The 21,464-nt window shown below is 37.2% G+C and overlaps 1 protein-coding gene across 4 annotated transcripts; it reads right to left on the bottom strand.

Annotated features, from left to right (window-relative positions):
* Window positions 1-438: 438 nt before the first annotated feature.
* Window positions 439-17,875, bottom strand: LOC130717265 (folylpolyglutamate synthase). Of its 4 annotated transcripts, XM_057567435.1 has the most exons (17): window positions 17,718-17,875; window positions 17,072-17,232; window positions 16,394-16,590; window positions 15,948-16,013; window positions 15,546-15,655; window positions 14,776-14,836; window positions 6,820-6,903; window positions 5,779-5,835; window positions 5,511-5,571; window positions 5,232-5,278; window positions 4,999-5,076; window positions 3,789-3,947; window positions 3,057-3,398; window positions 2,701-2,779; window positions 2,245-2,400; window positions 1,231-1,430; window positions 439-680 (listed from the first exon to the last, which is right to left on the bottom strand). In XM_057567435.1, exons 2-17 carry the CDS (start codon window positions 17,148-17,150, stop codon window positions 621-623), a joined length of 1,836 nt encoding a protein of 611 aa, XP_057423418.1. In that variant the 5' UTR covers window positions 17,151-17,232; window positions 17,718-17,875; the 3' UTR covers window positions 439-620. The 4 variants fall into 4 exon arrangements, with proteins under 4 accessions (XP_057423418.1, XP_057423419.1, XP_057423420.1 ...); XM_057567436.1 differs by lacking the exon at window positions 17,718-17,875 and having other exon boundaries at window positions 16,394-16,948; window positions 17,072-17,212; XM_057567437.1 differs by lacking the exons at window positions 17,072-17,232; window positions 17,718-17,875 and adding an exon at window positions 6,006-6,048 and having other exon boundaries at window positions 15,546-15,738; window positions 16,394-16,466.
* Window positions 17,876-21,464: the final 3,589 nt, after the last annotated feature.

The following is a 21,464-nucleotide window of genomic DNA, read 5'->3' as shown; positions in this document are numbered from 1 at the left end:
TTTTAGTCCCTGATATTAGTAAAGTAATAACATTAGTCCTTCGACTCATTTTCTGGTTTAAACTGCCACTAAAATAAAAAATAAAAAATTTGCAACCCTTAATTATCGCTCCTAATATACAAACAGCGCCACAAAAAGTACAATGAGAACTAATTTCACCAATTTCAAGGACTAAAAGCTATGAATTTTTATTGGAGGGACCAAATTCAGTTCACCCCCATATTTTATAAATTACAACTAAACATTTTTTTGAATTTTTTTGAAATTAAATTACAACTAAACATGTTTTCAACTTTATTATGGTTTTCTTTGAAAATGAAAATAGGAAATTGGCAAAGCAAACAATCCCTAGATTTTAATTTTTTCAATCTCAACTAGTTATAATTTCTTATGCATCCAAACACCTTTACTTGGTATAAGCTCTTATATAATAAATGCTTGCTTGAAATTTTTTTTATAATAAATGCTTATGGAATAAACACTTAATTAAATTGTTTAGTCATTGACCAAAATTAACTTCTTATATTTAAAAAGAAACATATGCACGCCATCGAGCAATCACAAGAACTTGTGGTACGCTCAAGCCTATTCAGGTAGACCCTTTTATTCTTCAATTTAAATCATCTTTTCAAGAGCTTTAGGACATCTCCAACTAGATGCAGAGATCCAGTGACAAGTACCTGCAACCATTGCCTTCTCATTATGCACGTATAGTGTTATATAGAGGGGGAAGGGGTAGCAAGCTAGAGAGAAGAGGGGGGGAAAAGAAGAAAACACAAAAACTCCCCCTCTATCAGAAGGTAAAAGGAAAAGGAGAAACACTACATGCTCCAACAAATTCTCCTATTACTTGATAAAGAAAGGATCAAAAAGTAATAAAATGTATTTGATATTTTAAAAACATAAACAGTATTAGATACATCCTTTATTTAGTAAGTAGGAGAATTATCAAGTTGGAGGATTTAGAATTATTCACAAGGAAAACACAATTCTCCATCTTCTAAAGGCAAATTATGGTCACCATTGCTCAACCAAAATAATAGTCACCAGGGTTTTAACACAATTGATGGCAGAATGGACAAGGCAAACAAATCCAACCTAAACGAATTAAGCTCACTTTCAGGAACATTATGGTAGAACAAGAGAAAACTTTGAGATTTAGTAACATGAAAGCAGTATCCACTCATCAATTCAGTCAATGTATGAATCAAGTACCATCACAGTATTTACCTGAAGTCTTATGGATGGGTGTTCTTTGACACAGTCTCTTAACCATCTTATTGTTAATGGCAACGAAGGTATTACTGCACTGCGTGCAGAATAGTTATGGGAAGGGAAGCCATTTGAAACGTTATCATAAAGAAATTCATGAGGTGGTAAGGTTTCCTTGCTACTTATCTTGAAATCGTTTTCAAGTGAAGGGGTAACTGCTGCAGATAAACAAGATAATGCACAGGTCAGAGAATTCAAGCTTTGACACTTATGTTCAGCACCACTTCAGTCCTGCAAGGAAGCATGGTCGCACGAAATAAAGGAATTCTGCTATGGGCTTCCTAACTAATTTCATCAGGCAATCCACTATCACTAATTACATTTACCTTTATCTGGACTAATCTAAAGCCTAAAGTTTGTATGAACTTAAGCAGTGGTGCTGGTTGAATTTCAACAGTTAGAGTTCCAGAAATATCTAAAACAATATCTCATCTTTTGGTTAAATTTAGATGAGGAAATATTTTACACCTTGTTAATACGAAAATTAGGACCTTGAAGGAAGACCAACATTGAAACTAAGTAGCTTTACTCTCTTAATTTTAAGAATATACATTTCGACTAACATCATTGCGGAAGCGGAACAGTAAAAAATTGCCATTGACTGGTTCAAGACCTCTACTGGATGTATGCCAGCATGATGAATCATCCAAAAGTTGGGTTTTTCTGTGAACAAGAGCTCTACTTTTATGTCTAATAAACTAGTAGTCAAAACAGATGAGCCCATTTCATGGCATGGCTAAGCAAAAACACCAAGAAGAAAAAAGTTGAGCCTCTTAAAATCTTTCAAAAGAGTATACTGACACAACAAACAACCAAAATTCAAGACATGGATATTTGACAGGGTTATTGTCCTGTGATGCTGAAAGATCCATTGGCTCCATGAAAGAAAACATGACTCAGACAAGCATAAGCATTTAGGTCCCTAGGGTCTAAGAGTGACAGTACATTATACGCTGAAAAAATGGAGCATACCTTTCCCGTGCATAATCTTCTCCCAAACTCTTTGCAGGTTGAATTGCCACGATAGGTCTATGCCCCCGAGATCAGAGGGGATGACTGACGCACCAGAAGTAACCTTAGTATATTTTGACATACTCGGGACAAAAAGTGCTCTTGAGAAATGAATACCTAAGCAAGGGTTCAACACATATTGAATGCATTAGTACAATGCTCATAGACATGAAAAAAGAAATTCTGAGATAGTGAAGAAAATATATAAACCAACTTGCAAATGCATTCCTCCACCATAAGTCAAGAGGGCTAACTCAACTAATATGTTAGTAGATTCAATATGCTATTCTATTTATTTTTAAACTCCAGTTCCAAGAGTTTTATATGTAAGAAAATCAAGGTAAAGTCATGCTTTTGAGAACAGTATTTTTAATAGAAAGGGAAAATAATAAGTAATAGGTTCTGGGAATTGTATACCTGAAGAAGCACAGATGTTCACTAGCCGCGGAAGCAAAATGCAAGGATCTCTCACATCTAAGCAATTGAATAGAAGAATCTACAATTAATCAACGCTGAATATCAGAAGGCAATTGGTAAAAAGATAGATGATGGACCGAAATCATATGGTGTTTTGTCAGATTCAAGAAACTTCAATGATTTTTAATAATTAATAAAATATCCCAAAAAAATTAGAGTTGACAATTGCTTAGTGAGAGTGACACCCTTGGAAATGAGGAAAGAAGCATCAAAGAAAGGATATGCTATGTTGTCCAAACAACAATATCTAAGCTGCAGGAGAAGATGGAACAATTAATTATTTTAAGATTACCTACCCGCCTAAAAGAATTGTCAAACTGCCCGAAGGTCTTCCTTTCATGGAGGATGTGACCATTTTCTGAAGATCCAACAGTATTATTTTCTACACCAACAGACGAATGTGATGGAATCTTATACCCTCTAACGACATTAGAGAACCACTTTCCACAAGCCTCCATGCTCTCGGGACTGTGAGCTCCATCCAAATAAAATATCAACTCGCCACCACAATTTTCAGAAACAACTTCTGAGCAGTCAGAACTTGGAGAAGAGTCATAAACAATCTGAGCCCTCCCAGAAAAATGGGCAGTTGAAAGGCCTCTAATAAATTCATCTGGCAAATTAGAATCCTGAAAATCCTATTATACAGTGAAAAAGTGAGGTCAAAGTGGTACATCATGAGGAAAGAGGAAGACAAACATTCCTTCATACTAGATCATCAAACAAAGAAAGAAGGGTGGGGGTGGACTGTTTTAAGCAGTTAGCATGAAGGAAAGCGATTGTTATATACAAAGTTTAAACACACCTTGAAGTGAAAAAATAACCAGTTATTCCATAAAAAAAGTATCCAAATCTGAGTCTAGCATTTCTCTTTAGAAAATAATCAAGCACACCAACAAGGATCCTTTTTGAAAGTTCTCATATACAATTCCAATTTAATTTAGATTCTAATGAATTATGATCCATGCCGCTTTGCATATATACTCACTTAGATGATTGTATGAAACAAGAGTAGAATTTTAACTAACATTTGGAAACTTTTTTTCCCAGTTTCCTGTTCTCTGAAGCCAGCATCTAGAAAGGGAGACTGAAAGAGCAGCATTATAGAATTGGTGATCACCGGACAAATGAAGCTTTAATCCCTTCAATTGTGTAAAATCAAAAGGTTCAGTCACTTCTAGTGGAACCTGCAGCCATTGAAAGCAAAAACAGTCAATGGCATTAGCAAAAAAGAAGTTTGTCTGCTCATGCTGAGATTGCACATGTCTGCATGCATGTTTTGAACAATTTGATCGTTAACTTATTGCCCACTAAATCAGAGTTCTAAAATACAGGCAGTACTAGGTTATATGTAATTGAAAGGCTGAGAAAAGTTATCTCTCAGGAAGTCAGACTCACCACAATTAGGGAATTTCATTGAGTTGGGTTTTTTTATTTCATTTTTTAATTATTTTGTAACTGCAGACTAATTCTGAATATCGATTAGGTTACTTTAGGTCTGTCCTTCTAAATTTACCATCTTTCTACAATAGGAGTTACCCAATTTTCTCTCTAATGATTGTATTTCTAATTCTATTTGGTCTAAGCTAACCACTCATCCATCATAACATTCTCAACTTTACAGCACCAAGCTCACTTTTTTGTTAGCTTTTAACTACGCCATATTCAACCAGTTATATATGTAACAAACTTGGTGCATAAATATGACTTATATGCTTCAGCTTAAGGGTGAGTGTTAGGAGTAACGTAAATAAGATAATTACAGATTGATTATATGTTGTATATTATTTTGTAATTACCATAAGGAAACTACGGATCCATATATTTATGACACATATTACAAATAAGTCTTCCTTAGTGTAATTCAGATACAAGAAGTCACCTATGTCTCTCATTTCTCTTTCCCTCAACATTCAGCAAGCTAGATGCTTTGGATCTCTATACACCGGTTGAGAGTGTGAAATATTAGTTCTTAACTAAAACTTAAATGTTATTTCTCTTTCAAAGTATTCAACTTTCTATGTACACAGTATTCATTGTATCTTAGGAAATTGACATAGCTTAATTATTCTTATTGTAAATTGTATTCTGTAATTGCTGGTCGTGTATATAAATAGCATTCAGCCGAGTGTGTTTCAAGCACTCAAGCATTTCAGAAGATCCTCTCTCATATAACCTCAAAATGCTATTTCCATGAGGCAATGTATAAGAGTTGATAGGACTGAGAGAAATGATTACCATGAGTTCTTTGGCCCTTTCAAGGATAACATCCATTGCTTCAGGAGGTTGGGGTACTGTGAAGGCAGGAACATTAGGCTTCAAGAACAGAGAAGGCATCAATTCTTTGAAGATAAGGTGAAAAATGAAGGAAGGGAGGGGGTCTCAATGCAAATAACAGAAACAAAATACTACAAGTAGCCTGTTTCCATAGACAATGTGAAAGTTCGGTTGCTCAAGTAGATTTTTCATACCTTAAAAATTCCTGCCTTGTGTGAAGCTATTTGTCCAAGAGTATCTCCTGCATAGGTTTAATCAATACCTTTCTTCCAATTTCTGGTCAATTAACTAAGAAAACCCCCAAAATTTGAAGCATACAACAAGAGCTTAACTAGACAAAGGATGTCACATTGTCAACACAGAACACATGTGTGTTCACATCACAACCGCAAATTTTAAGCTGTTTCTTGGAAAATCAAATGCAAAACAAACAGAAAGAATGTTCAGATATTACAAGACACGTCGTTACGTACCTAATATCTCAGTATGATCCATCCCCAAAGAAGTAATGCCGCACACAGTAGGTTCTTTAATCTGCAAAGTTCATAATCATGTTACAAGTGTAATAGTAACAGGAAATTATTATGACATTAGGATTGTTATTTATTTAAGTGATTTAAGAAAAGGCCAGAATTACATCAAAATAATTTCTTCTATTAGATCAAGAAAATATCTTGAGCAAGATTGAAATAACAACAGTTAAAAGAAACAAATCGGTGATACCATGAATCAAATGCATACCACATTTGTTGAATCTTCTTTGCCTCCAAGACCAACTTCTATAATGGCCGCATCAACCTATGAATGGAGACCGTGTCAATAAAATATTGGAAGCGAGGAGATAAGTGGGGTAAAGAAGAAAAATAACGAATGACAACATAAGCATAAAAGTAAATGTTAGTGAGGATATAAACTACAGGTAAGAGCCAAAAAAAAATTGTATGAACTAGCAGCACATTATACTCAACTAAAAGGTGCAACATATGAAAAGCAAAGGTTGAGCAAGGATTCCTGAAAAAAACGTAATAACTAATCAAGATGCAGATACACATAACAACACAAGAACCATATTAAGGTCCAAAAAAATAAACAGAATACCTGCAGGATTTCATCTTAGATTACTAGCAAATGATGAATGACATGAACAAGTTATTCCAAACGCTTAAGCTGTTGGGTGAAGACACATGAATGGTTTTATATTTTATTTCTAACACGCCCACTCGCGCAAGAGCCCATTGGACTTGAAGTGTGGACAATGCACATGTCCACCTACCATGTGCTGAAATTCAAATTTTTTATTAGAATAATGGGGCAACAAGGATGGAACTCTAGACCACTTAGTCATAGAGGCTATGATCCCATGTCATGAACCAACTATCCCAACAACTTAAGCTCTTGGGCGAAGACACGTGAATGGTTTTATATTTTGTTTCTAACAATGAAAAACTTAGTTTAGCGTCAAAATGGTTCTGATAGTATTCTATATGCATAACAATAACATAATTATCCTTATAGGTTTTTACAAATGCCAGAAAATAGCAGCTGAGAAAGAGAAAGTTATCTATCTATATAGAGAGAAAAAGAATTCCTTATAATCAAACAAAAAGACCTCATTAACCTAACTTCTTTAAAAACAATTTACTTCAAATGGAGATGTGACCCGGGAATGACAAGTTCATCACATCAAATCATCCATATTGGCTACTGCAAAAGGGGATATGTAACACTTTTGCAAGGACAATATAGCAAGAAAATATATCATAAAATGAAATACATGGATACCTGTTCAGATATAAATATTTTGAAGGCCAATATAGTAAGAAACTGAAACAATGGAGGCATTGGAAGCTGCTCTGTTGCTTTTTCCTGCAAAATTATTAAGCTTCAGGAATTGAGAAACTGCTGCCTTATGTTGTCAAGATTAAACTGATAATATAGGTCTGTTCTACTGTTTCTTCTAGTCAATTGTTTAAAATCCGAGACATAAATATATAATAATCAAATTTGAAATATAATGTACAGAAGTTACAAGTTCTCATAAATATCAATCGACAAATTAAAAGACAAAAAAAATTTAGTTTTAAAAAGAAACAGACTTATACTGCCTGTTACATGATGAATCCAAGATAATGTCCAGACAATTTAGTAAAGCAGCTTATCACATGAATTTCCACTTTTGAACAGGAAAAGTTTAGTAAGAAAAATAGCAATTATAAGTGTAATAAGGATAGCTCAGGATATGCAATATCGCCAGCTGTATAGTTAGTAGTTAGGATTCTGTTACAGTAGTTAGCTTTCTGTTACAGCTTGGTTAACTTGCTCTGCAAGCTACCAACACACTATATAAGTGAATCACACTCTATTGTAGTAGCTAGCTTATCATAATAGAAATTCAGTTTACAGATTCAATGTCTATTTCTCTCTTTTTCCCTCTTTCTGTTTCTGTTATCATGGTATCAGAGCTTAGGTTCAAGATCCATGGCGGAATCTTCATCTTCTTCCTCACTATCTTCTTCTTCCTCACTTCTCTCTTCTTCTTCGCATGAGAACGCTTTGACTCATGCTGTCATCAAGCTTGATGACACAAATTTCTACTCCTGGAAACAATTGGTTGAAGTAGTAATTAGGGCACACAAATTGCAGAAGTTCATCCAAGATCCAGTTCGTTTTTTGACTGAAGAAGATCGTGTAGCTGAATCAGAAAATCCTGCATACACTGAGTGGGAGCAACAAGATTCCACGCTCTTCACGTGGTTGCTCTCAACATTGTCTGCGTCTCTTCTTCCTACTGTGGTGCAGTGTCGCCATTCTTGGCAAATCTGGGAGGAAATTCACACTTTCTTCAATGCGCATTCAAAGGCGCAGTCCACGCAATTGCGCTCGGAATTGAAGAACATATCCAAAGGATCGAAGACTGCTTCAGAGTACCTCAAGGGAATCAAGACCATTGTTAACACTCTGACATCGATTGGAGAACCAGTTCAGTTTCGCGATCATCTTGAAGCCATCTTTGATGGTCTTCCTGAAGAGTTCAGTGCGTTGATGACTGTGATCTACAGTCGCGACACATTCTTCACCATTTCTGAAGTCGAAGCAATGGTGATTGCTCATGAGGCTCGGTTAGAACGCATCAAGAAGAAAAATCACGTCGATTCTACAGCCTCGGTGTTTCTTGCACAAGTTTCTCCTCAGGCCTCTTCGATTCCCACTCCAGCACCTCCACCGGTGTCGCAACCACCACCACAGCCAAGTCCACTGCCGTCGGCGACGTGGCAGCCACCGTCGGAGTCACAATCAGCGATACAAAGCAATGATCAAGATCGCGACACAGGAACTCAGGGAAACAACAATTATGGGGGAAGCTATGGTCGTGGGCACGTCCGCGAGAGAGGTCGTAGCAATCTTCAGTGCTCATACTGCAACAAGTATGGCCATGATCTTGCTTCGTGCTGGTCGAAGCCCAATTCTACTTCTAATGGAGCAATTGGCCAATCCAAAAATGGAAATTCTTCTTCAGGTGCTAATTTGGGATTTTCTAGAGCTCAATTTGGGAATTTAGGGTTTCCAAATGGTCAATTTGGGGGTTTTGGTCCCTATACCAATTTAGGGTTCCCTGGTGCCAATTTGGGATTTTCTGGAGCTCAATTTGGGGCTTTTGGTCCCAATGCTAATTTTGGGACTGGGATGTCAGGTTCCCTTGTTCCTTGGTGTGTACCTTCCCCATCTTTGCAAGGTGCATGGGGTTCTCAGTTCTCTGCTAGACCTCAGCAAGTTGCAGCACAAGGTTTCAGGGCCAATTTTACTCCAACCTATCCTCAAGCAGCACAAGCTCCTAATCAAGCACATCCTCAGGCCATGCTTGCAACTGTTCCACATCAGTTTGCACCTACTGCTGCAAGTTCTTCAGTGCAGTGGTTCCCAGATTCTGGGGCCACTCATCATGTCACCAATAATTCAGCTATAGTGGTGGACAACACTCCAGTGAGTTCTTCAGAACAACTTTACATGGGTAATGGCCAGGGCTTGCCAGTTCAATCTATAGGTTCAGCCACTATTCCCTCTACTTTTAATCCTAAAGTTGTTCTTCTTCTTAATAAGCTTCTTTTAGTTCCTTCCATTACTAAGAATTTAGTATCGGTTAGTAGGTTTGCTAGGGATAACAATGTCAAATTTTCTTTTCATGCTACTTGCTGTTGTGTTCGAAATTAGGACACATCTGAACTTCTACTCAAAGGTAGTGTGGGTGAAGATGACCTCTACTCTTTTGATGGACCACTTACTCAAGCTTCCTTGTCTCAGTCTCAGTCAACTTCAGTTCCTTCTTTTAAGAGTCATCAGGCTGCAATTGTTTCTCAGCCTCAATCCAATAAAGCAGCTTATGCTACTAGCACTGTTCTTCCTTGTAATAGTTTACCTACTGTTTCTTCTAATGTTCAGCCTCACTCTCTGAGTAGACCTGATTGTACTAGTCCTATTAGTAATCATGTTTCTGTGTATGACTTGTGGCATTATAGGATGGGTCATCCCCACCATGATGTACTCAAACAAGCTTTAAATCTGTGTAATATTTCTGTTCCAAGTAATAAAAGCATCTTTTCTTTCTGTAAAGCTTGTTGTCTTGGCAAATCTCATAGATTGCCTTCTACTCTTTCCTCTACCATTTACTCTAAACCCTTTGAGTTAGTGTTTGCTGATCTATGGGGTCCTTCATCCATAGAATCTTCTTGTGGTTTTTCATATTTTTTAACCTGTGTTGATGCTTTCACTCGTTTCACTTGGATTTTCCCTTTAAAAAGGAAGTCAGATACATGTGCTACTTTTATCAATTTTCAGTCCATGGTTGAACTTCAGTTTGGTCACAAACTGAAGAGTGTTCAAACTGATGGAGGGGGAGAATTTAAACCTTTACTTTCACATTTTCAGTCTTTGGGAATAGTACATAGATTGACTTGTCCTCATACACACCATCAAAATGGTAGTGTAGAGAGGAAGCATAGACACATTGTAGAAACTGGACTAACTCTATTGTCTCATGCTAAAATTCCTCTTGAGTTTTGGGACCATGCATTCTTGGCAGCAACCTATTTGATCAATAGAATGCCCACTGTAGCTCTTCAAGGCCAGAGTCCTTTTCTCAAATTATATGGCACACTTCCAGATTACAAGAGTCTCAAGATTTTTGGCTCAGCATGTTATCCCTACCTGAGGCCCTACAACAATAACAAGTTGTCTCTACACTCAAGGGAATGTGTTTTCATTGGCTATTCTTCTAGCCACAAGGGTTACAAGTGCTTGGACTCTACAGGCAGAATTTATGTTTCAAGGGATGTGCTCTTTCATGAACATAGGTTCCCCTATGAGGAGATTTTTAAATCCTCAAGTACTACCTCAGATTCTACTGATATGTACAGTCCTATCTCTCTAATTCCTCTGGTTTCTGATTCATCACCTATGGAGCAGCAACCAGTGGCCCAACAACAAGCACAGCCTCAAGCTTCTCCAGCAGCAGGTTCACAGCATTCTGCCCCTTCTCCTTTGCCAGTTAGTCCTGAACAGTCAGTCTCTTCCCAGCAGGCAGTTTCTCCTGCTCTTTCTGACACAGATCCTAACTCAGAAGATGTTTTGGATCAAGTTCCAGCTGCACCAGTCAATACTCATGCCATGCAGACTAGAGCTAAGTCTGGCATTGTGAAGCCTAGGCTAAAGCCAACTCTCTTGGTCACTCAAGTAGAACCTACAACAGTGAAGCAAGCTCTAAAGGATGAGAAATGGTTTCAGGCAATGAAAGAAGAGTATGATGCTCTCATAAGGAATGAAACATGGTCTTTGGTCCCTCTTCCTTCTCATAGGACTGCTGCTGGGTGTAAATGGATTTAGGATCAAGGAAAATCAGGATGGCACTATTAAGCAAGGCTTGTAGCCAAGGGTTATAGTCAGGTTCAAGGTTTTGACTATTCAGAAACCTTCTCACCAGTGGTTAAACTTATTACCATTAGGCTAATTCTCTCTTTAGCCATTTCTCAAGGCTGGTCTATCCAACAGCTTGATGTGAACAATGCTTTCTTAAATGGAGTTCTAGAAGAGGAGGCTTATATGTCTCAACCACCAGGGTTTGAACACAGCAACAAGGCTTTGGTTTGCAAGCTTCATAAGGCCCTTTATGGCCTCAAGTAAGCTCCAAGAGCTTGGTTTCAAAGGCTCAAAGAGGCTCTTCTACTGTTTGGGTTTGTTGCCAGTAAATGTGATCCATCATTGTTCACCTACACCACTCCTCAGGGCTGCATTTATATGCTTGTTTATGTGGATGATATTATCATCACAGGAGCATCTCTGGTTCATGTTCAGGCTTTGATTGACAAGCTTCATTCCACTTTTGCTCTCAAACAGCTAGGGAAACTAGACTTTTTTCTTGGGGTTCAGGTTTCTCATCTCTCAAATGGCAGTCTACTGCTCAATCAATCTAAGTATATATCTGATTTACTGGTTAAGGCAGGAATGGCTGATGCAGTAGGAATTTCAACACCAATGCAGCATGGAGTGAAACTCTCTAAGAATGGAGGACCAACTATGAATGATCCTACCTTGTACAGAAGTGTTGTAGGAGCACTTCAGTATGCTACCATTACTAGACCAGAGATAGCCTTTGCTGTTAACAAGGTTTGTCAGTTTTTTGCTCAACCTCAAGAGGAGCACTGGAAGGCAGTGAAAAGGATACTAAGGTATCTCAAAGGGACTCTTTCTTATGGTGTGCAGCTTCAGCCTTGCTCTCTTTCTAAACCTCTTCCCCTCTTGGCCTTTTGTGATGCAGATTGGGGAGCAGATCTAGATGATAGAAGGTCTACATCTGGATCTTGTGTTTTTCTTGGACCTAATCTCATCTCATGGACAGCCAAGAAGCAGACTCTAGTAGCCAGATCCAGCACTAAAGCTGAATACCGCAGCCTAGCTAATACAACAGTAGAGCTTCTTTGGGTTCAATCCTTACTCACTGAATTACAGATCCCTTTTCAATCACCTCTGGTTTTGTGTGATAATATGAGTACTGTGCTGCTAACTCATAATTCCATTCTTCACACTCGAACTAAACACATGGAGATGGATGTATTCTTTGTTCGAGAAAAGGTTCAGGCCAAGCAGCTTGTAGTTCAACATGTTTCTTCTGAGCATCAAAGGGCTGACATTTTTACCAAAGCGTTGTCTCCTACTAGGTTTCAGTTTCTAAGACAAACCGAGTGTGTTTGACAAACACAAGTTTGTCCAACCCACTTCAGTTTGCGGGGGAGTATAAATGTAATAAGGATAGCTCAGGATATGAAATATCGCCAGCTGTATTGACAGCTGTATAGTTAGCTAGTAGTTAGGATTCTGTTACAGTAGTTAGCTTTCTGTTACAGCTCGGTTAACTTGCTCTGCAAGCTACCAACACACTATATAAGTGAATCACACTCTATTGTAATAGCTAGCTTATCATAATAGAAATTCAGTTTAAAGATTCAATGTCTATTTCTCTCTTTTTCCCTCTTTCTGTTTCTGTTATCAGCAATGAACCTTGCTAAGAGTTAATATGTTATTTTTTTCACTCAAAGAGATCTATCCCTTCGGATGGAGAAAACAATATATGTTGTGTCTTTAGAAGATCCAAAGGAAATTATTGAACAGGTATCTGATAGACCCCTTGTTGGAGAAGGCAATTCAAATTTCCAAATATTAATTCAACACAAATATAAATAGGGGACTTCCCATTAACAAATATTAATTTCCAAGTACCAAGAGTCATCACCTTCCCACGAAGTGAGGATATATCCCAAGCAGAAAAGATGTGAGTCCAAGGATGTGAAAGGGTCTCTTGTGGCAAGAGTGTTGAGATTCTTGTAACTTAAGTTAGGACTCAGGTTTGTAGGATGATAAACTACTCAGGTAGGTTCTTCAAGTTTGTCCATAAAAATTGTAATTTTTATCGATATAGTTAATATTTTGTTGAGGTGCTTGGGGCATGTAGGCGAGGTGCTGAACCACATCAAGTTTGTCCATCTTTGAAGTTATGAGCATATGAGTTTTTCTCAACGGTATTATCTGACCTGATGGTGCAAACACCTTGTAGTTAGTGGTCAGTCTTTATGGCCCTTCTTGTATCGAAAATCTTCTTTAACAATGTCGAGGTCAGGCACCATGTCTTCTTTGATGTGGGCAAATGGCAGTACAAGTATGTAGGCCCCATCATAAAATACCCACGAATGAAAGACAAGAGGTGCCGAACCACGTTTATCCTATGTCTTCCGCCGTATTTTCTGTGTGGTGTTCTTTACTTCTTTGTATTGTGTTTTCATGTCAAACTGTTTGGGAACAAATTTTTCCCAAATTCCAACACCCGTTGGCCTTCAAACGAAAGAACTGTTGAGAAGTCTCACATTGACTAGAAATATGACCAAATAAGTCCTTATAAATGGGAAGGCAAAGGGAATGCTCACCTCTGATCTAGCTTTAAGGGTAGAGTTATGCATAACCTGAATTCTAAGATAGTATCAGAGCCTATCCTTGATCCGTTTACTGGGCCTCCTATAAATAAATCACCCGCAGATGTCCAATCTTGCATATTCCAGTATCCCATGTTTCAAATATCCAGTCCTAGGCGTGAGAGGTGTTGAGAAATCCCGCTTATACTAGAGATATGGCCAAGTAAGCCCTAATAAATGGGAAGGCAATCCGCACCTTTTAGCTAGCTTTGGGGTAGAGTTAGGCCTAACCAAATTTAAAGATGATATTAGAGCTTATCCTACATCCGTTTATTGGAGACCACCCATATATGAGCCACTGACAGATGTTCATTTCTGCAAATTGCACGCTTCAGATGTCCAGCCTTGGGTGTGAGGGGGGATGTGAAGTCTCACATTGACTAGAGATATGACCAAATAAATCCTGATAAAGGGTAGAGCAACCATCACCTTTGAGCTAGGTTTTGAGGTAGAGTTAGGCTTAACCTAAATTCTAAGATGGTATCAGAGTCTATGTTTGATTCATTTAATGGGATACCGATAAATGGGAAACCTACAGATGTCCAATCCTGCATATTCCACACTCCGAATGTTTATCCTAGGCACAGGGGGGTGTATTGAGAAGTTTCAAATTAACTACAGATATGGCCAAGTCCTTATAAATGGGAAGGAAATCCTCACCTTTGAGCTAGCTTTTAGACTAGTTAGGTATAACCCGAACTCTAAGATGGTAGCAAGGAAGGGGATATCAGCAGTTAAATAGAGGCAGGTCTGAGTAGTGTGCAAGTGGAGTACGATCAACACATTGTGAGCGTGCAGTGCAACAACCCAGTCCACGTGGTGGGTGGGGCAAGAAACATATGAGTTGGGGGAATATGATAAAAGGAGAAGAGAGGGGAGATATAGGAAAATTGTGAAGAAGCTCCTTAAAATGTTGTCAATGCCTCTATATTTTTTTCTGGTTTTCTTGAATTTTCCTCTCTGCTCTTGATGTCAACCATGTAGAAGGGGTTTTAGCTGTTGCTGTACTCTGCTTTGGAGTTCCTATCAGTATCTTATCAAAAGGATAACATAGTAACATTAAAGGGCAAAAAATGCATTCAGAATAGCCAATTCTTCAATTAAATGTCAATTACAAGCAATGAAGCTATATAAACCAGAGCTTGGATCTGAGACAAATGCATAGATTTAGAATAAGAAATTTGAAAAGAATCTATGTAGTAAATAAAAATGCAATAAATAATACCTCCAGTTTCTTCCAACAATCCCAGAAATGCTGCAAAAATTTATCTTCTGATATGTCAATCCTGCAGAGAGAATAACAATGAAGAAGTTAATGCCCTACAATTTCAACAAAATTAGTGCAAAGGCATGAATTTTAAGTAAACAACTAATCGACTGTCATACAAACAAAATATAGTTGGTACTAATTACATATAAGCATCTGCAGAATTCTATTAGCAAATATATATTTCCTAAACTAGCCCTGACTTTCAGAAGACATTAATTTTCAGCTTATTTGTTAGAATTTACAATTTGTGAAGGGTTTATTAATATGTTAATTCGGAGTGTACTGACCAAGAATGTCCAGAGATGCTCACATGGACTCTTAGTAGCCAAACAGGTATGATTATTTCTTATAAAGCTTTGTGAACATCCATCAACAGAAATATTTTACTAAACAGTGCATCTAACGCTGTTATTTTTACAAGATATTATAAGTAAGAAAATAGGAATAGAACCTGATCAACTAAGTCTAAATGTATTCCATACATCTGGATTTATTGTTGAGTCACAAGTTTTGAAATTTGGCTATATAGAGGATCAACCATATTTCTATGATATCCATTCAAGCACTCTGTGGGGATGCATGTGCACACATACACGTGTTAGGGGAAGAGAGACAGAGACATAGAGAAAGACAGAGATCAGAATTGGAAAGCTATGCTGATAGAGTATATCTATATAAATGTTAAGATAATCCATTTAGAAAAGTAAGTTCAACCAATCACTAACCCATCTATACGAAACCGTTCACGCACGTCAATTAGGTGAGGGGATGTGAAAACTCCAGTGCGAAAGCCACACTCCCTTAATATTGCCTCACAGAATATGCATGTTGAACCCTGGCAAGTAATCCATTAAGAAAAAGGGGGAAAATGCAGGATGAACATGAAATTAGGGATGCCCTTTCTGTCATGTCAGATACCTGACAACAATATCAGACAACTATCAATTGGTAAAATATGTTATAAACTCTTTATTTCAAACATCTCAAAACAAGCTCCAACTTATTGATAAAAATATATATAATCTTCAGAAAAATAGTTCGTTCTTAAAATATTTGAAATTGATAAAAAAGACTGATATAATTGATAAATTGAATCAAGAAAATATGAAAAATTATGAAAAGCGCACCTTCCCCTTTGTGCCTGCCACATGAATAATGTTGAGCCTATTTATATCTTCTTCCAAACCTAGTATCTGCATATGCATTTTATTTTCTAAAATTCAGTCTCCTGTAGCTCTACTGTCTCAGAAATATTATATGAATCAGATGGATTGCATGAACAATTTCTGCTACTAGAAGGGACTCCCACGAAACAGAACATTTTCTTTTCCTTAATAGGTAAAATCTATCAAGAATTTCGAGCCTGATGAGTTCCAATTTCACGATCCACTTTTGTTTTGTTCAATTATTTTTCTTATTTTGGCTTGGGTCGATGGTTTAGGGAAAAATTAGATTATACATGTGAAACTAAACAAGGAAAAACAGCCACAGTCAATTATAAGGCTATAAATACATAGAAAAATCAGTCACCAAGACAACTTCAAAATTCAAGCAAAATAGTTCAGCATATCACCTGAAGATACGTCGACATCCTTTCTAACTTGTTAGGAACTGGTGGCTTCTCCCCACGCCTTTGACGAGTAATAAGAGATGAAAGTTTTTCCATGGCAGTTTCATACGAAGACAATTTTGAACTTTGCAATTCTCCATTGGTGACAACATTGTTTTTCCTTTCCAACAAAACTTCAGATGACATCTTATATACAAATCCTAAAACATCAAGCAACAAAAGATTTTCAGAAACTAAATTTAAGCTTTTACTCACTTCACAGTGTCACACAGGTACAAGTTTCCATACTTAACGAATTAATACAATTTGAGGATACAAATCAGAGAAAGTTTGTGAAAGCATGTTCTATGTGATGAAAATTTAAAAGTGCTTAACATCTGAACTCATAATGGAAAAAGAAAATTGACAACTAATCAGTGTTGTCAATGGCGGTCGCGGGAAGGCAAAAACAGGCCATATTTGACAAATACTGATGGCCGGATGGCAGATTATGGGGGAATACGGCAGAATGTCACCCATGGCTTGCTGGAATTCCGCCATCGCCGATATTTGACATGACTGCAAACAATATGCCAGTGAAAATTGACAACCAATAGGAAACAAGGGCAACACGCATATACCTTATAAAACATTAAAGCAGAACAAGAAAATGGGATACTTGAAGTTGAAAGAAGAGCTTACTTTGTCCAGTGACATTATGTATGGTTTCAAATGCAGGTAAACGAGTAGAACTCCATTTTGTTTTGGTGATGGATTTCATATCTCACGGAGTTAAGTGCGAAATTCCAACCATCCCACACTTGGGGTAGATGTTGGAACTACTTATCATCAGCATATCAAGCCTGCAATCCAAGCATTACCACAATCACAGGCAGACATTCTGATTGGGAAACAACAAATGGATAACTAAGTACAAAGTGACATGAACGGACATCAACATACTTCACATGATTTTGTCACATAAAATTTCTGCTACCTATTTATGACAATATATGAAGAGATAAGGATCAAAATTTTCCAGTCAGGTGAAAAGTTAACATGAAGAATCTGTTCCAACAATGTGACACGCTCTTGTGATAATATTGACACTAGTTTCCCTCATTTTCACACATTGATCTTCCAAAGTAATAACTACATTAGTTGTTACCTAAGAATAACATGAGATATTAACCACATCCTGATTTTATTGCAAACCTAATTAGCAAAGGTTTCATCAGTAAGTCACTGTTAGGAACAAACAAATATTAATTCAAAATGAAATGATTTAAAATAATAAATTTTAGGATTTGCGAACCATGAATGAAATGAAATTGAAACAGCAACGTACACAAGAAGAGGGAAGGAAAAGAGAAGCCATAATCTGAATTGTTGGTGTGGGTGATATCGACGCTATCTGTTGAGCACGAGCACGAGCACGAGCGGCAACATCTCAATCTCCCCGTACCCTATTGGTAACTATATGTCTTTACCCATGCTTATTACACGCAATTTAGCGAACAGAACTTTTCACTATTTTTATTACAATAGAAGAAAAAAATACAACTAATTTTATGAAATAAAAAAGTTCCACTATTTTCAATAGAAAACAAAAATACTAATTTTATAAGATAAAACAAACCCATAAAAATATAAAAGAACATCAAAATACAAAACAAATAAAATTATTCAACAGAGCATTATTCTTTTAGAAGAAATAAGCGAAAAAGTTATATCTATAAATTTATAATTTTAGATTCCTATTATAGGATTAAAGTTGTAGGTAATTAACTTACTTATTACTACATAAATACTCATCTATTATTTTAAAAGAGTAGTAGTAATAATAATATGTATGTGAGTATGGGCGGGTTTGGTACTATAGTATCCATACCCGCACCCGTATCAATTTTTTGTGGGTAATTACTTATACCCAATATCATACCCAGCTAGCAGATTTTTACCTTAATGAGTATTTTTTGCGGGTATCATATGGCTCAGAAACCTATTGTCATCCGTAGTATGAATGATAAAAGACGAATTCTACCATACCACAATTGTATGGTACCTGGGTGATGTGGACAAATAGCATTTACACAACCCGACACCTTTTTTGTTTATTTTTTTTTAATAATTAAACATAAAGAATATGTAAATAATTATATCTTTCCGATGTACCAAAAAAAATAGGCTTAAATACTCTGAAGGTCACTGGAATTGTATGGCATATGAAAATAAGGCCCTGGAATTTTTTTTTCCGATTCGAGATCCCTGGTTTTTTTAATCTAAATAAGTTCATACCCGTGTTATGTGCTTATGTGGCTCTAATTTTGCACAATCATCAATTCCATGTGGATTTATTTTTATTTTTAATGGTCCTTCTTAATTAATTAAAAAAAAACCATCTGTCTTCTTCCCATTAGCATCTTCATCTTCACCTTCTTAATCATCTCCAGACTCCTCAGAAAACCAAATTTTATTCATCTCCATATCTTCTTCATCAAATTTCTTCATCTCCCTATCTTCATTTTTTTTTGAAAAACCAAAAGAATATATAAATAAAAGGGCAAGGCCCAAAGTACCAGTAACAAGAAAAAAAACAGATATAACACAAAGGAAATCAACAAGATAATAAAGAAAAAACAGCCACATAAACAACACCAACAACTCTTTCTACTTCAAGGATTCAAAGCAAGACACGAGCTCTCCAAGACAAAGAAAAAGCAAGCAAATCCAGGGCTAAATAGATGGGTAGAGCACTTCTTCAAAACAACACCCAAAATAGAGAAGCATAGCTAGGGGCAGAAATGCAATGACTGCAACTCGCAAAAACAAACTTGAAACCTGCAGAAACATGAGGGAAGAAGAAATTGAGAACCAAAAATCAGATTTTGTTCTTCATCAATCTTCATATTCATCTCCATCATCATGAACAAAAACCTTGAAAGGGAAGAAGAAATTGAGAACCAAAAATCAAATTTTCAAAGGAAAGTTGGAAAATTTCAAGCTTGAAGGAGAAAGGGGAGTAGGGTGAAGAAAAAACCCAAAAAAACTAGATTCGAAGACCAAAGATTCAAGCTTCATCGTGCTTCTCCTTCCACCGCCGATCGGGATCTCAATCTCGACCTGGACCGTCGATTTCAAGCCCGCAAAACGAAGACCAAAGATCAGACGTCGTAGACACTGGTTGGAGTCAATGATCTCTCCGCCAGATTCGACGCTCTCAAAGCAAAATCTGTAAGACCAAGATTTGGTCGTGTAGTACAACTCTATGTTTTGATGATTACAAGTTAATTATTGTATATGAACAATTATGGTACTCTAACGTTGTTCTCTGAGTGTTTAATTGACAGGCTCTGACTCTGGTCTAAATACACACTTATCAGAAGGACAAAGCCAAAAGAGTAGCCAACACAATGCTTTCGCTCTCATTATGTTCGGTTTGAACAGTAGTATATGCTTCAGAAGTTCTGAAGATCATAAGCTCTGATGTGGTTTCAGATCACTACAAGTTCTGAAGACCAGAAGTTCTGAAGACCAGAAGCTCTGAAGGTCCAGAAGCTAAGAAGGGAAGACTCTGAAGTCCAAGAGTAAGCTGGCTCTGAAGACCAAGTACTTCCAACTCTGATGACTAGAAGTTCTGATGAACAGTCCAGAAGCAGAAGCTACGAAGGTCAGAGGATCCAAGCTTCCCTCTGACTCTGATCTCATAAGCTGCATGTGTCCCAACATGAAGCGTCGCCAGATCAGAAGTCAACTTGGATAAGGCTCACGTTGCTATCCAAGTACAAAAGCAATTGTACTATTCTGACGGCCTTACCTAAGATGTTTAGCCATAGCAGAATCTGGAAGTTTCGGATTTTCCCTCCAACGGCAGCATTCCATGCAACGGATACAACCCTAATCCTTGGAGTATATATAGTGGCTGAAGTTGGAAGAAAGAAGCTAAGAAACTTTGTGCAAAACTCAAGCAAATATTCAATCGATCAATTAGCAATCTTTCTTCATTCGTTCTTATTGTGTTTACCTTAGCTTTCTTAGAAGCACTTCATTGTAAACCAAAACCTTTCAAACAGTGAGTTTGTATTTCCTTAAGGGACCAAGTTTGGTCATATCCTTGAGAAGACTAAGAGAGTGAATCTTAGTGTTTGCTAGTTCATTGTATTGTTAGTCACTGAGCAGGTTGCTAGTGCAGTTGTAACAAACATTGAATAGTGGATTGCCTTCATTCTAAGAAGGAAGAAATCACCTTAACGGGTGGACTGGACTAGCTTGAGAGATTATCAAGTGAACCAGGATAAAATACTTGTGTGCTTTTCTTCATCTCTTATCCTTGCACCTTTGTGTTATTTGTTACGAAAAGATTTGTTTAAATCTTTGAGTGGGAAAAGTTTTTATCTGAAAACGCTATTCAAACCCCCCTTTCTATCGTTTTTCATATCTTCAATTGGTATCAGAGCGTAAGTTCTGATTACCACACTTAACAGTGTTTAGAGATCCGAACCGGTGTGAAAAACACAGATGGTTGCCACCACCAGCGATGCTCAAAGAGATCACTACAGTGCTAAACCACCTATGTTTGATGGAGAAAAGTTCGAATACTGGAAAGATAGAATCGAAAGTTTCTTTCTTGGATTCGATGTTGATCTCTGGGATCACATTACTGATGGCTACACTCGTCCCGTTGATGCGTATGGAGAGAAGATCCCCAGAGACAAGATGACTGAAGCTCAAAAGAAGATGTACAAAGATCATCACAGAGCAAGAACTATCTTGCTAAGTGTTATTCCATATTATGAATATCAGAAGATCACAGACCATGATTCTGCCACGGCGATCTTCGATTCCCTGAAGATGTCTCATTAAGGAAATGAAGAAGTCAAGGAGACAAAGACGTTGTCACTGATCAAAAAGTATGAAGCCTTCATGATGGAACCTGATGAAACAGTTGATGCTATGTTTTCCAGATTTCAGACGATCATTTCTGGAATCAGAATACTTGACAAAGGCTACACCAATGCTGACCATGTGAAGAGAATTCTCATAGGCCTTCCTGAGAAGTGGATGCCTTTGATGACCTCCTTGAAGCTGTCTAAGG

Source organism: Lotus japonicus, chromosome 5, assembly GCF_012489685.1.
Source record: "Lotus japonicus ecotype B-129 chromosome 5, LjGifu_v1.2".
NCBI classification, from domain to species: Eukaryota; Viridiplantae; Streptophyta; class Magnoliopsida; order Fabales; family Fabaceae; genus Lotus; species Lotus japonicus.
Note: the sequence above shows the minus strand (reverse complement) of the source record. Positions and strands in the feature narration are given on the sequence as shown.